A 17010-nucleotide genomic window follows, 5' to 3' on the forward strand; every position below is an offset into this window, starting at 1 on the left:
TATAGATGGCTACGTGCGGCCTCCCGCTGTGTATAGATGGCTACGTGCGGCCTCCCGCTGTGTATAGATGGCTACGTGCGGCCTCCCGCTGTATATAGATGGCGCCGTGCGGCCTCCCAATGTGTATAGATGGTTACGAGCGGCGGCATGCTGTGTATAGGAGGATTATGTGGCAGCTCATATTGTATATAGGGTCTCATACTGTATATAGGGGATGTCAGCATACTTAATTGTGCTCAATATTAAGTCATACAATTAATGTAAAAAAATTATGATAATTAATATATTAATATTGTGCCAAATAAATTTCACGTGAACTATCACATGATCTATCAAAGGGGATCAGGTGACATGTCACGTCATACATCAGGTGTGTGTGTGTGGGGGTGGGGCATGCCTTCTAAACTGCCCGGGGCCCTTGCTACTCTTAATCCACCCCTGCATATACGGTAGTTCCATTATGCTGTATGTAAGGACAAAAGCCACAGAAGATGCTATATGGTCAAATCTCGTTCCACTAGTTTGAAATACAGAACTGTACTAGGACTACAGATTTCTTAACTTTATCCCTTAATACTTATAATAAGCAATAATTGAGGTGGGCGTAATGCAATGATTAATTAAATCTGTGATGGCCCTTGGGCTCCCATCATCTTTAGCACTAATGTGTAAGGAGATGGATATACTGCCCACGTTCCCCCATGGAGTATTGTTGTGATCTATAACGTAAATTGAGATATGGGTTGAGAGGAAAGAGGACACGGAACCGTGGGTTGAGAATAAGACTCTCACTAACTGGACTGTAGTAAGGAGCTGAGTTTTGAAAAAAAGGTGAACTAGTGGAGAAAGAGACCAAATGAGTTAAGAGAAAGGAACGGAGACGGTGTGTGAAAATGCTCCCTACTGTGAAGGAAACGTTCATCAAGCTGTGTACCCGCTATCTGTTGTTATCCCCACTATGTTCAGTAAAAAGTCTATTTTTTACTGGTAGTCTCCCTCATTGAACTGCTCGACATCTCTTCCTGGCCAACCCAAGTCATCGGTAATATGCAGCCTGCTAGGGCATATTGCCCCCCTAGATGAAGTCCACACATCTCGGGTGTTTTCTGAGTATCTTCAGCGTGCTCGGGTGTTATGTTTGAGTCACCCCGCGTGCATGATTTGCGACTGTTTGACAGCTTTAATACATGTGAGGAATGCCTGTTTCTTAGGCATTCCTCACATGTATTAAAGCTGTCAAAGAGTCACAAATCAGCACACGGAGTGACTCAAACATAACACCCGAGTACGCTGAATATACTCGGCGAGCACCCGAGCATGCTTGCCGAAAGGGTTAACAGAACATGCTCGCTCATCACTAATAAGCAAGCGTCAATATTACTAATACATGCTGCAGACATAGTGAGCAATCAGCATTTTATGGGGTCTCCCGTATCATTATCTGATGAATGATGCCACAGCGGCTGAGATGTGTGATGTTAAACGCAAATAAATAATGCTGCTTGGCCTAGTCTGGGATGTTCGGTGTCTCCTACACCAGCAGAATTACAATGCCATCTTTATTATTTCCTACATGTACTCCGAGGTTCACAGCCGGATCTACAGTGTTTATCCTGCCTTGTGAACTGTACAGGTCACTGCTTCCATAAATCCCTCCTTCCATTCTCACAACTGCTCAACTAATGTTCATGTAACTATCAAATCCTACCATTAGCCACGGCAAACGAAGGAAAGGATAATGCTGTTTGTTCACGATGATTTTATTTTTCCTTCCCATCTAAAGCTGACCTACAGCAGCAACCTGGATCAATAGCTGAAATCCAGTACACATCTCAGAGAAGAATAATTTCATAACAAGCAACTTAAAAAAAAGAAGGAAATAGCAGAGGAGTATAATAATAAACCGGCAAATAATCTGGCACAGACCTCGCTGCTCACCTGAAGGAGATATAATAAAATCGGCAGTTTAGCACTATAGCCTTGCAGCACTGGGATTGAATCCGACCAACATCTGCATGGAGTTTGTAGGTTTCCCCATGTTTGTGTGTGTGATTCTCTGGTTACCTCCCACACTTCGAAAAATATACTGAAATTAATAGTAGAGTTGATTTGTATGTAAGGGCTCGTGCACAAGACCGTATTATCGATCCGAGTGCAATCCGACAAAACACTAAATATTAGTTTATGGGGCCATACGCATATCCGATTTTTTCATTGGACAGGGCCAATCGAGGAAAAATGACAGCATGTCCGAGTTTGATCCAATATTGGGATTGCAAGTCAATAAGTTTGTGGAATATATTGGATTGCACTCGGATGACATCGGAGTACTGTCTGATTTCCATGAACTGACAGAATGGAGAAGTTGGAGAATTTTTTTCATTTTCTCATCATCTGAGAGAATGGGATCACACTATGATCATACTCTGATCAGAGTTTGATCAGAGTATTATTTGCATAATTGTCCCAATTCTCTCGAATGAGAGAAATAAGGTCGTGTGACCCCAGGCTAAGACTGTAGCATTGGATTGAAGCCCTAAGAGCCACCTCTTATGTGATGGCATGAATGGCTCTTCTTGCGATTAGCCAGCCTGATGCGGCGCCATTATTGCAGCATGACTCACGTTTAGTTGCACAAGGCCGGCTAACGAAAAGAAGAGCCACGGATGCTGTAAGAGGCGGCTGTCAGGGTTCCCGTCCAGCGGCTACAGATTACTGAGGTGAGCAATCAACCAGGTCGTACAAAACGATTTGCACCAGCTCTAGTTAGTTGGCTTCCTATGAAATTGACTCTAGTGTACATGTGTGTATCTAAAGCTGAGAAAGGTAGATTGTGTGCCCCATTATTACACTGACTGTTGTGAACAGTGACATTCTCTGTACAGTGCTGCAGAATATGTTGGCAGTATATAAAGAATGAATAAATCATGAATAAATAATATTCATAGGCTAGCATGCTAAGGTTTATCACATGCAGGACCAGTTACTAGGAAATAGAGTATTCAAAGATACAAGTAAGGGAATATGATCAATACTTGACAAATGTCCAGATTTTGCTTTGACAGTACCACACCCCAAACCATAAAGGGATGGGGATTCTACTAACTCTACCCAAAAGTGGCAGTGTTTAGGGCAGTCCTGTGACAGGGGCTTAGATGGTAATGATGTATGATTATGCAAAAAAAAAAATCACAGTTCGGTGAAAGAAACCAAGATAGTCCTGATCCTGCTTTGTCTTATGCTCCCATAGCTTTTGACCCTACATTCAGTGGCTCCCTTGGGGCTTACGTACAAACCTCAGCAAAACGAGATTCAGACATATGCGCTGACAGGGCCAATGACTATTAAGATGCAGACGAAGTCAAAGTGTGGTCTTTCGTACATCATTTTCAGGCATATATGGCTAGTTGAGGATGTCAGCAAGGCCTAATCTACTATGTAAGGCCGAATATGATGTATGACAGAGCACACTGTGAATCCTGCCGCATCATTACAGTCAATGGCCCCGTCAGCGCATACACCCGAATCCTGTTTTGTGAGGGGTTCGGACATAAGCACCAACGAAACCACTTAACGTAGGGTCAACCGCTATGTGAACATATCCTCAAACTGACGTATCATTGAAGTATCAATTATCAGCACTGTTGCCTTACAGCATTAGGGGCCTAGATTCAATTTGGACCAAGGTCGATATCTTCATGGAGTTTGTAAGTTCTCTCCATGATTATATGAGTTTCTAAGGGTCCTCCATATTCCCCCAACAGTGCAAAACCTACTGATAGGAGTCATGAAACTGGCCCTAACATGTGTGTCTGAGATGGGGGAAAGTTGATGTGAGCCTCATTGGCCCCGGAAACGAAACAGCGAAGTGGAACAAATGTGTGATATCTGAACAATGACAAAAAAAATAAAAAATACATTAACTAAATTGGATCAGATGAAGTCCCAGCACATTTTATTTTATACTTTTCCATACTGGACTGGTATGAAGAGTGGATAGACAAGATGAGGTGTAGCTGCCTTCACAACTAGTTCGATCCCATTCTGGCTGCTATGAACAGATCCTCTACTTCTCTTCCCAGCCAGGCTCTTTACATGAGGACTGTCACACATTACAGGGTGCTACCGCCCCTTCACCAGGTATAATTGAAATATTTTAATCACCTAAAGGACAAGTCTAATTGAATCCATTGTTCTGCTGAGTAACAGTAATGCATCTCCATGTATTTGTGCTGCAGGAACAAATTTCAGAATAAATCGCTGCCTTAATGTCAAAGAATTAAACAGTTTTCTTGTGCTCCCGCAGACATGGTATAAATCCTGTAAATCCTTTTTCCCTAAAGTGATTTAATAAAACAAGACGCTAACACAAAGTTAACAAGCTGCACCAACACCGTCCTTGTGGTGGTTACTATGGAAACTGCATCAAGATCTGCTCAAAAAGAAAAAAGATATTATCTGGAAGAAATATATGATATATTTTCCCATAGTGGAGTCTGGGAAAAATGTTTACACCGGCTCAGAGTGTAGGATTCCTATAATTATTAATGTCATATATAACGTATGACCTCAATTAAAATCTTGACAGTAGTAGAACAACCCTGCAGGTCTGATGGAGAGTTTTCCTGTTCGGAATATTCCAGACCATCAAAGATCCTGGACTAACGGACAGTCAACAAAATATATTTAAAATGTATTCAGAAGTATACAGGACCCCCGCAAAGTCAGTTCAGAATAAAGAGCATCAGCTACATGCTCTGTGCAGATGTCTCTGCGCAGGGAGGGTGAGGATGTGAATTGTCCATTAATGGTGGATCCTGTGTTGTTTGGCTACAGTCTTACAATCGAGGGCTTACATACATATAATCATGTGGTTGAAGTCCAGTCTGTGATGATACTAGGATAACTACTCATAAGAGAACAGCAAGTATTAGCCTATAGTGAGGCCCAGTGGTCAGTAAAAACTGTCAGATTTCAGGAATTTTTCGTAACGACAAAGGTATATTGAATATACTGATATCAGGAATCACACTAAATATTCCCTTCTTAATCAGAGGATATTGGTCAGAACCATTTATCTCTTCTGTGCTCCTCCAGATTAGTTCTAGGTATGTGTCAGGAATAACAGTAGGAACAGTGGTAGCATTAAGCTATCAGAGATTAGTTAAAAAAATTATTTTCTTGCATATATAATGGTTAAATGGCTGACTACATAAATATGCATTTTACAATGAGACTTGGTGCCAAAAAAACAATGAAATGACATCAGCTCAGTCCGTGTAAATGGCCCCACAAAGGCTCTTCTTGCTTCTTATTAGTAACCATGTATCTTTGCTTGTGATGAGCATTACAGCTGAGGCCAGAGATTGGCGGCAGTGGTCACAGGGCTGAGGGACATCAGCACTCTCAGGACCTTCAAATGACAAGGATAGTACTGGTGCTTCTGCGACTATTGTGCAACTGTGATAACCAGCTCTAAGTCATTTATAAAGTTCACCTCATTGATCCGTTCTTACTGAAATCAATATAAAAAACAAGTAATGTTGTTAGCTTCCCACACTCACAGAGGCTGGAAGACAGATTGTATTATTTAAAGGGGTTGTCTGATGGCAAATAATACAATTTTTTCAAAAAACATGTAAACCTCTTACTTCATTGTCCATTGTTTTCCTGGTCTGAGAAGAGACATGGAGACCGATTTATCTAGCAGTTTACACCAGCTTTCTGGAATTAAAGGGAACCTGTCATGTCCTAGTTGCTATGTACACTGCCCCATAGTGTTGTTAGTGATGCAATGTGCATCACTAACAAGCTGTTTTCATGAAAATCGGTAGTAGTATAATGATGTTATAACGTTTTATATACTTTGTCTTACCTGCTCGTATTCAGTCATAGGGGTGTGATTCTCAGATTCAGTCATGGGCGGTCACCGTGTTCAGCTAGTGTTGGTGCCGCCCATGACATTTGAATACTGCTCCTAGCAAGCGCGATGCTTGTGGGGCGCATGCGCATTTGCACACGTCAGGGGGCCGCTGGTCCAGCACGTGCGCACTGAGGCTGTGTAATTACCAGCTTCAGTGCGCACGCTCTGTGACCTGTGGTTCCCGGCGCGTGCGCGGTCAATGTATTGTGCGGTGACCGCATGCGCAATTACATTGCAGCGGTGACCAAACAATACATTGACTGCGCACGCCCCCCAAGCCACAGATCACAGCGCGTGCGCACTTAAGCTGGTAATCACACAGCCTCACTGCGCACACGCCGGACCAGCGGCCCCGACGTGTGCAAATGCGCATGCGCCCCTCAAACCTAGTGCTTGCCAGGAGCAGTATTCAAATGTCATGGGCGGCGCCAGCACTAACTGAATGCGGTGACCACCCATGACTGAATGCGAGAATCACACCCCTATGACTGACTACGAGCAGGTAAGACAAAGTATGTATAAATATATAACATCATTATACTACTACCGATTTTCATGAAAACAGCTTGTCAGTGATGCACATTGCATCACTAACAACGCTATGGGGGCAGTGTAGATAGTAGCTAGGACGTGACAGATTCCCTTTAAATGCCTTGTAATGTCCTCATAGTTGCACAAAAATGTTGTGATTTTTGCCTTTTTCACACTAGTCTGGCCCAGCTCAGCTCACTTTTTGAAAAGTGGAAGGAGCTCAGTTGGGAGTGGGCATAGATGAGAGTGCCCAACAAATTTATCATTAATTATTCCACAAAAGTTGGTAAATTATGACAGAAATGTATGTCAGACTGTTAAGACCCGGACCTTCAGGAGGGGAATGCATGGCGTTATTATGCATTGTTTTCCTCTCCTGAAAGGGTTAATGTGGCTGGAATGGTTTCCCGCCATGCTGGGGATTGGTTCAGGTAGCCAGCCTGTCAGTGGGGTGTCGCAGGGGGAACACTACTTCTTCCCTATGCGACAGCTGCTGATAGGGTCCTAATATTTATTAAACATTGGTGGTGCAGGGTATTAAAGATGGCAGCGCCTGAGGAGAGTGTCAGTCCTCAGACGCTGCTCATCTAGTGCTGCTGCCCCACCACCCTCCCTACATATATGTTTATATTCGTCACGGCCTTGGGGTTAGTCGTTCAGGAGACTGAATGGACACCAGGTTGGTAAGGTAAACGGGCTTGAGCTTATGGCTAAGCTGCGGTGTTATAAGAGTTTTATTAAAGTATAAGAATTTTTAATAAAGGCCATGGCCATAAATTTTCCAACCAAATCTGCGTATGTCATGTTTATTGAGTGTGGTAAATAATAGGTTCTTTGAAAGTATGGTTAATATGCAGTATAATGTCAAGGGACTTCTTGTGTAACCAGTATGTAGTAAGCTCTTAAGCTCTGTCCTGAATTTGCAGTTAGCCAGTATGACAAGATTAAAGGGGTATTCTGAAGTTTGGAAGCTATTCCCAATCCGTTATCGCTGTGGAACTCAGCAATAGGACCCGAGTGATCGGAAAGTTATCCTATGGGATACTTTCTGAACTTGCGAATACCCCTTTAAACTTTCAAGGCTTAAAATATACATGCAGTTGGTACAGCTATGTTGACTTGAACGATTCATACTTTTGGGTAGTAAGTTCTAACAGACATCCTCTTTATATATTTTCTATTCTACGGCAGGCCACTTCAACATTTTTCTTCAAAATATAATTTAATGTTGTTTTTCTCATTTTCAGTTTGCATATCCTTTTTTTTATAGTCATGAAGTAAACAGAATAAATTTATGAGAAATACTTCAGCCAGAAAGGGTTTGATTTCCTGTCTAGATTCTTGATTATACAGAAATGTAAGATTTAATAGACAAAGATTTAGCATTACAGAAGCAGGAAATGTAATTTTATGATATAGACTTTAATCTAGATCCCATGAAACAACAAGGAGACACAATGTGCGCCTACTCTGAATTACAAAGTAAACTTGTAATAGCAGATAATATTACCTGATTAAATAGTGTGTGATAAAAGGGAAAATAAAATATATGAGTTTCTCAGACTGTGCCCGTTTTGAAGGTGCAAAAAAGATTGACTTAATACAGGCGCATAATGGAAAATAGTCTTCTGGGAGTTTGTTGGATCATATCTGACTGCAGCATAGTAATACATTTCTGACAGCATAGAAATGATTCTGCTTACACACTATATAGGATTGTGTATTAAAGCAGTCTAATCATTGAAATCCAATACAAGGCAGACCTTAATAACATAACAGCACAGAACGGCACATAAATATAAAACAAAATGCGACTGCATCTTACGTAATGTGAACCACACCATAAAGGTAAAGTATGGCTTCTGAAGTTAATCCATAAACATAGGAATTTATTCATCAGACCTTTCTGCGGGTATGAAGCGATGCCGCAAGGTGATTATAATACATGAGCACATTACTCAATGAGCTCAACACAGGAGTACCCACAGTATATACATTACAATGGGGCCTTTGTATGAACAATGACATTTTTTATATTGTTTAAAAGTCATGTGCATAAAGATCGAACCTTGAACTTCAATCAATAATTGTACCTAGGGACCTCGAGCTATTCTCTAACATTTCCTAACCCTAACCTATATCCTCTCTATACTCCTCTGGGGTCTTCATATTGATTAGCTTTCCCCCTGTTCATGAACACATATACTGTATATACAGGGTGGGCCATTTATATGGATACTCCTAAATTAAATGGGAATGGTTGGTGATATCAACTTCCCGTTTGTGGCGCATTAGTATATGGGAGGGGGAAAACTTTTCCAGATGGGTGGTGACCATGGAAGCCATTTTGAAGTCGGACATTTTGGATCCAACTTTATTTTTTTCAATGGGAAAAGGGTCATGTGACACATCAAATTTGAGAATTTCATAAGAAAAGCAATGGTGTGCTTGGTAGCTAGCTAGCTACGAGATGCGCAGCATCTGAAACAATGGATACTGGAAGCCTGTGCTAGCATTTCTTCTGCGGTGTTGCTATCAGTGTGTCAAGAGTGGGAGAAGAGGGTTGCATTGACATCTCGTATCTTCACAGCATAGACAATTGCCTTCAGATGACCCCAAAGATAAAAGTCTAAGGGAGTCAGATTGGGAGACCTTGGTGGCCATTCAACTGGCCCCTGACGACCAATCCACTTTCCAGGAAACTGTTTATGTAGGAATGCTCGGACCTGACACCCATAATGTGGTGGTGCACCATCTTGTGGGAAAAACTCAGGGAACGTGCCATCTTCAGTGCATAAAGAGGGCAACACATCATCATGTAGCAATTTCAGATATCCAGTGGCATTGAGGTTTCCATTGATGAAGAATGGCCCCACTATCTTTGTACCCCATATACCACACCATACCATCAAAATACAAGATGTGCAGCATCTGAAACAACGGATACTGGAAGCCTGTGCTAGCATTTCTTCTCGGTGTTTCTATCAGTGTGTCAAGAGTGGGAGAAGAGGGTTCATTGACAATCCAACACAATGGGCAGCACTTTGAACACATTTTATAAGTGGTCATACACTTGTAAAAACCCCATGAAAGAATAAAGTTACATTAAAACCAAGCACACCATTGTTTTTCTTATGAAATTCTCAATAAGTTTGATGTGTCACATGACCCTCTTCCCTTTGAAAAAAATAAAGTTGGATCCAAAATGGCCAACTTCAAAATGGCCGCCATGGTCACCATCCATCTGGAAAAGTTTTTCCCCTCCCATATACTAATGTGCCACAAACAGGAAGTTGATATCACCAACCATTCCCATTTAATTTAGGTGTATCGATATAAATGGCCCACCCTATATAAGGAGTTATAGATATTTAGATGGAACTAATTAAAATGCAGATATTTTGCAATTATATTAAGTAAAGTACAAAAAATGTTTCACAGCCTAAGGCCACGGCCCCACTATCAGTATTTGGTCAATATTCGGTCAGTATTTTTTTCTCAGGAGTGGTAGCCAAAACCAGGAGTGGGTGATAAATGCAGAATTGGTGACTTGTTTCTATTATACCTTTTCTCTGATTGTTCCTCACCTGGTTTTGGCTCCCAGTCCTGAGAAAAAATACTGACTAAATACTGACCAAATACTGATAGTGGGGCCGTGGCCTAAGACTTATAATGGAAGCCTGAGCCACTGGTGCCAGATGGACCTCTGGTGACTCAACAAGGACCTTTCACTAAATTTTTCATGTTGAACTGGACATAGGATGTAAAAGTGGTTGCAGTGCGTAATAAAACGTTTTGTTTTTTTATTATTATTATTATTATTATTATTTCACCTCTCTGTTGCAGAGACGATAGCAATTAAAGTATTTGGTCCCTAATGAGTTCATTTTTGTTAAGTCCAAGTGGGTGTTATTAGATAGTATTTTTCTGTGGGGGTGTACTTCTTCTCACTATATGATGCTAGCCAGTCATAAGCAGGCAGCAACCTCAAAGGAAAGAAGAACATCTCCCACCATAGCTTAGAGCAGGAGTCTCAGTATGAGAGATGTAATGATATAGCTCTGTTGTCCTGCATGAGTCAGTATGGGGAGGTGGGCAGTGCAGCGGAGTCTAGCTGTGTCACATTACAAACCTTTCTATCACCTCTCCTCTCATAACACTGTCAGCTCTGCTATAGTGCCCCTCCACCCACACTACCTATCCAGAGATTTGTCATAAATCACACTTAAGTATGCTGTGTTCAACTTATAATGGCTCTGCAGGGAGATCAGAGCTGTCATTATGTCTCACACACCTGCCAGTTCTGGACTATTCCTGTGTGAGATATAATGACAGCCTGTTCTGCTCTCAAAGAGTAAGTACAACCACAACAGATATAAGTGTGATATGGACAAATTTCTGGATAGGTAGTGTGGGAAGGGGCAGTACAGCAAATGTGACTGTATCAGGAGGAGAGCTAATAGAAGGGTTTGTAATGTAACACAGCTAAATTCAGCTGCACTGCCCCTCCCCCACACTGACTCAGACAGGGGTTAGATCAGGAGATCAGAGCTGTATCATTACATATCACACACTGAAAAACCTGCTCTAAGCTATGGTGGGGGCGTGTTCTTTTTTCCTTTGAGTGTTGCTGCCTTCTTTTGATTGGTCAGCGGCATACAGGGGGAAGAAGTACACGCCCTTTGAAAACTGTCTGATAACTCCCACTTGAACACTATGAAAATTAACTCATTAGTAGCCAAATACTTTGATAGATAAAATCTCTGCAACGGAGAGGGAAAAAAAACATTTTTTTGAGCTCTGCAGCCACTATTACATCTTGTGTCTAATTCAATATGAAACATTTGCTGAAAGGTCCTCTTTCAAATGGGATTCACCTGGGTTGCATAAGAGTTTTTGTTGATTTCACAAAAAGAAAAGTATTTTATCCTGTGCTATTCTTGCCATATAAAGTGGCAGAAACACCAGATGACAAGTCTGAAGGCAGGTCAGATCATAGCTTAAAGGAAGTCTGTCAGACTAAAAATGCTAATTCAGCCACTTAAATCATTATATAAGGGACTTAGCCCCTATAAGTATACCAGCAATACATATACCAGCAATATACATTTTGATGTTCTAGTTGCAGATAAATTGACCTTTTTTTCGCATGCAAATGTGGGCACTTTAACGCACCCGTGGTGTGGCCAAGAGCTCAGTTCACCATTACGCCCTATGATTTTCAGATCCAGCATTGTCCCTTATTTTCAATGACAGTGCTCGTTTGCCAATAGTGAGTGCTGCTAAACTCAAATCCCTGTTCTGATATTGTGCGCTCTGACACTGGAGGAGCCCAGCAGAGCATACACAGTGTCAGTGTGGGTGTGCACTTAGTGTGGGTGCACACCCGCTATGACACTTGACTCCGGCCAGTCTTGCTACACTTACAGTTCCAGTCCAACTAATGTGTATTACCATGAAATAATGGTAATCCCTTAAGAAGGATCCACTTGTTATACTTATACAACCCCTGGAAAAAAATATGGAATCACCGGGCTCGGAGGATGTTCATTCAGTTGTTTAATGTTGTTGAAAAAAAGCAGATCACAGACATGGCACAAAACTAAAGTCATTTCAAATGGCAACTTTAGGGCTTTAAGAAACACTAAAAGAAATCAAGATTAAAAATGTGGTTGTCAGTAAGCATCATTTTTTTCAGACCAAGCAGAGGGAAAAAATTATGGAATCACTCAATTCTGAGAAAAAAAATTATGGAATCATGAAAAACAAACACACAAAAGAACACTCCAATACATCACCAGTATTTTGTTGCACCACCTCTGGCTTTAATAACACTTGCAGTCTCTGAGGCATGGACTTAATGAGTGACAAACAGTACTCTTCATCAATCTGGCTCCAAATTTCTCTGATTGCTGTTGCCAGATCAGCTTTGCAGGTTGCAACCTTGTCATTGACCATTTTCTTCAACTTCCACCAAAGATTTTCAATTGGATTGAGATTCGGACTATTTGCAGGCCATGACATTGACCTTATGTGTCATCTTTCAAAGAATGTTTTCACAGTTTTTATCTATGGCAGGATGCATTATCATCTTGAAAAATGATGTCATCATTTGCCACATGTTTTTTTTTGCCTTCCTCTGGATCAACATGTTAGGCTATGGGTTAGTCTTCCTTCAACCTTAAAAACTATGTTACTATCATTTCCAAACATCCTTTCAATTGATGGGATAAGAAAACTGTTCAAAATATCAATGAAAACTTGGGCATTTATTGAAGATGTAATGACAGCCATCTCCCCAGTGTCTTTACCCGACATGCAGCCCCATATCATCAATGACTGTGGAAATTTGCATGTTCTCTTCATGCAGTCATCTTTATAAATCTCATTGGAACGGCACCAAACAAAAGTTCCAGCATCATCACCTTGCCCAATGCAGATTCGCGATTCATCAATGAATATGACTTTCATCCAGTCATCCACAGTCCACGATTGCTTTTCCTTAGCCCATTGTAAACTTGCTTTTTTCAGTTTAGGTGTTAATGATGGCTTATGTTTAGCTTTTCTGTATCTAAATCCCATTTCCTTTAGGCGGTTTCTTACAGTTAGGTCACAGACATTGACTCCAGTTTCCTCCCATTCGTTCCTCATTTGTTTTGCTGTGCATTTCCTGTTTTGGAGACATATTGCTTTAAGTTTCCGGTCTTGACACTTTGATGCTTTCCTTGTTCTACCAGTATGTTTGCCTTTAACAACCTTCCCATGTTGTTTGTATTTGGTCCAGATTTTAGACACAGCTGACTGTGAACAACCAACATCTTTTGAAACATTGCGTGATGATTTACCTTTTCTTAAGAGTTTGATAATCCTCTCCTTTGTTTCAATTGACATCTCTCCTGTTGGAGCCATGATTCATGTCAGTCCACTTGGTGCAACAGCCCTCCAAGGTGTGATCACTCCCTTTTAGATGCAGAATAACGAGCAGATCTAATTTCATGCAGGTGTTAGTTTAGGAAATGAAAATTTACAGGGTGATTCCATAATTTTTTCCTCAGGATTGAGTGATTCCACAATTTTTTTCCCTCTGCTTGGTTTGACAAAAATTACCCTTACTGAGTACCACATTTTTAATCTTGATTTCTTTTAGTGTTTCTTAAAGCCCTAAAGTTGCCATTTGAAATGACTTTAGTTTTGTGCCATGTCTGTGATCTGCTTTTTTTCAACAACATTAAACAACTGAATGAACATCCTCCGAGCCTGGTGATTCCATAATTTTTGCCAGGGGTTGTATGTCCTTTGCAACTGAGGCCCATTTTGGTGATAAATTCTACGAGTCTCTGGGAACCTCATATACAATTTAGGAATCACAAAGCACTTATTTCATGCAGATACAGCAAAGAAAAGCAACATTTATGGAGTCTGTAGAGTCACACTTACAAGCTTTTTAACCCACCTTATTCTAAAATATAAGTGCCTGTTCTGTGACCTAAGCGGCTACACAAGAAGTGGCCATAAAGAAGGGATTTTCATTAAAAAAGACAACCTGCTGCTTTATTGTGACACTGTGACACAAGGGTACAATTAACCTGGGCAAAGTCTTTACACAGGTAAATATTGAAAGTTACTAAGTGTAAAACAATCCAGATGAAAAATCGGCTGTAACCCTGGATTTTGCTGATAACAGCAAGCAATTACATTGCTGGAGCGAATAAGCCACCCACACACCGGAGCTGCCGCTTTGTTCTCCATCTTCAAAGAATCAGCCACTTGCATCTGGATCAAATGATTTAAACAATACTCATCAAAGTGCCTTCCTTTCTACTGTTATTTAATTTAATTAGTCCTAATGCAGACACGGATTTACACAGTGTACACTGCGCGGAAAGTAATCCCTAGAAACATATTCAAGAAATTAATCAATTACATTTTTTTTAAGAAGATCTTTTTTTTTTCTTTCTTATACCTGATCGGCGCGCCTCTGCTCTGAGCCGGCTTTAGCAGAACTGTCAATGTGCTATCCGTCTGATTCACAGGTGTTTCCAGATCATACGCTGGCATAGAGGGTGCTGGGAAAGAAAATGGAGATTAGGCTAAAAAATTACTTTCCTGTACCTATATTGTTCCCTGTGCAAATCAAAAGACATAGGTAAATAATAGTCATAATGCCACCAAAAATGTAATCAGTACTATATATTAGAACAAAGGATAACATAAAATCTCATACAGATCTAATTTAATATATATTGTTGAATACTTGTGTCCAAAGACTTGACCCCAAATCAGTATTTTATCAGTCTACAATGCAGTATTATCCATAGCAGCAGCTAATAAAAGGTTAAAGGTACAACTATAAAGACTCTTGGGAAGTCACAATGAAAATTGAATATGATGGCACTGACCTAAGACCATTCACATCAACAGCAGTTGGGAAGTGTACAGACAATAATGAAGCAGGCATATCTGTAGCCTAATTGTCAATTTTGCAAATCTTTGCAGGTAAACTTGGAAATTGTTGGCTTTTTTTTTTAAATTTTGGAGTTGTAACAACACAACTGCAAAAATGGACCTCAAAAACTGAATTAGATAATGGTACAGAGAAAAAATTCTCACTTGTAATGTGCTCAAAAAATTGGTGCAAATGGGTGCTCTATCTATTATAGACACTTTTTCAACCTTGCTAGATAATTTATCAGTGTCTGGAAAAGAGAGAGTGGTTTAATATTGCCACGTGTCAGTTTTTTGGCACAAAATAATTTTTTAAAAAAAAAGTTGCACATAAAGATGATGGACATAAATCACTTCTGAAACGCGTTGGTGGCTTTGTGCTAGAATCTGTTTCTTTGGGGCCATCCACCATTTTGTTGTGGGTTTCTGGCTGTTGGTCTTTTTCCCCTGGTGTTGGTTTTGACTAAGGTCAGGTGATTGTATCACCCTTTATTACCCAGCACCTGCCTCCTAGTCCTTGCCGGACAACAGTGTAATAAGTTAGTGTTCTGCCCAGGAGGTTTGATAGTAGTGCTTCTGTGTTTAGTCTTGTGCAGTTCTGGGATCTTCTAGTTCTGCCAGCTGAGATTCCTTTTAGTCCTTTTCGTTTCTGCAACTCCCACTTTCCTGGTAGGAGGTCACCTGTTTGTTATCCCAGCCCTTAGGTCTTTCAGGGTTTCCTTCCCTCTTCCTTTAGGTCTTGAGTTTAGTCTAGGAAACGTCGGTGGGTCTATTAGCCAGGAAGAGGTTGCCCACTCCATCGTAGGGCTACAGACTAGACCTAGTGCAGGGACAGCTTTCCCTCTCTTGTCCTAGTTCTGAGTTGCAGTATCGTAACACTTTGGCTGTACACACACTGGTGTATTCTTTTAATGGATATGAAATTAACATTAGATTTTAATGACCTTTGCGACTTTTAAAAAGTGTCTTTCTATAGGCTTGCACCAGGTTTTGTGGCACAAAATACTTTTAAAGGGAATTTGTCAGCAGGATTTCACATCCCAAACTATTTATATGTACTTAGCTTTTTCATAGACAAGTCCAGCAATACCATTACGTGACCAGTCTGTTCCTACATTTCTAGGAAATCAGAATTTGAATGAATATGCAAATGAGGCCGTATATCTGAAGCCTCTGTCACTCCAGCTCTATTCCTACCCAGCTTCACCTCTTCCTGCTTGACTGAGGCTCTTTTGTCTGAAGTCACACAGCAAAAAGGCTGTCAGAAAAGCAGGAAGAGGCGGTGCTGGGTTGGCCAATAGAGCTGGAGTGACTGAGGCTTCAGATCTACCATAGACATTTGCATATTAATTCAATGGCTCAAAGTAAGTCAACTAAGAAATAGTGTAAGGAAGTGAAAGACTCTAACATGAACCAAATCGCCTCCGTGATAGGTTTTGAATTTTTTTAGCCTAACTCCTCTAGATTTAGGAAGCCTTTCTTAAAGCCAATCTGAATAAGTATGCCTCAATGTGTTGCGAGAAATTGGCTAAGTTTTATATAAGGATGTGCATTCAAAAAGGTAATTTTATAGGCACATCCCAAGACTATGATACAAGTCTGTATATTGGCCCAGCATGAAATAAAGCTTTACTATAAATATATCTAGCTTATTGGCGCAGCTGGTATTACCTAGGGATGCTCAGGTGCCACACTGAACATTAAGCTTTGACTTTGTAGATATTTGTCATGTATTCTCTTCTGAAGTCTTATCTGCCCGCTGCAAAGCTCCTACATCACATTATTGTCATAGTGACTATCACCAGTCAGGATTTTCTTCACAAGCCAGATAATAATGTACAAGTAGAGATAGCAAGATTATAAAACAGACCATTCCCATCATTCAAAGTAATACCTGAGATCTTGGTTGTAAACTGACTAGTAATAGGGGGGCCAAAGCCCTTGGCCGTGCTGGCTCTTATTGTGAAAGAGTATGTTGTGCCCGGATACAGTCCAAAGAACAGGTAGTGCGTTTCATTCCCTTGCTTTATAATCCGGCCACTTTGATTGGATAAATCTATTTCTGGGTCAAAGGAGCTGACTGCCTTGTAGGAGATCTGCAGAAAGAAGCA

At 40.8% G+C, this 17010-nt stretch overlaps 1 protein-coding gene across 5 annotated transcripts in view; it reads right to left on the reverse strand.

Moving 5' to 3' along the window:
• Positions 1–17010, reverse strand: part of PTPRM (protein tyrosine phosphatase receptor type M) — an 810930-nt gene that overhangs the window by 400610 nt on the left and 393310 nt on the right. For all 5 annotated transcript variants that reach the window (XM_073679060.1, XM_073679055.1, XM_073679056.1 and 2 more), the window contains exons 10-11: positions 16794–16995; positions 14418–14520 (exon numbers count right to left, since the gene is read on the reverse strand). In XM_073679060.1, coding sequence (XP_073535161.1) covers positions 14418–14520; positions 16794–16995 — 305 coding nt within the window. The remainder of the gene's footprint in view (positions 1–14417; positions 14521–16793; positions 16996–17010) is intronic.

The sequence above is a fragment of the Phyllobates terribilis genome, unplaced genomic scaffold (assembly GCF_046119375.1).
Source record: "Phyllobates terribilis strain yellow unplaced genomic scaffold, ASM4611937v1 Scaffold_4__5_contigs__length_816908805, whole genome shotgun sequence".
NCBI classification, from domain to species: domain Eukaryota; kingdom Metazoa; phylum Chordata; class Amphibia; order Anura; family Dendrobatidae; genus Phyllobates; species Phyllobates terribilis.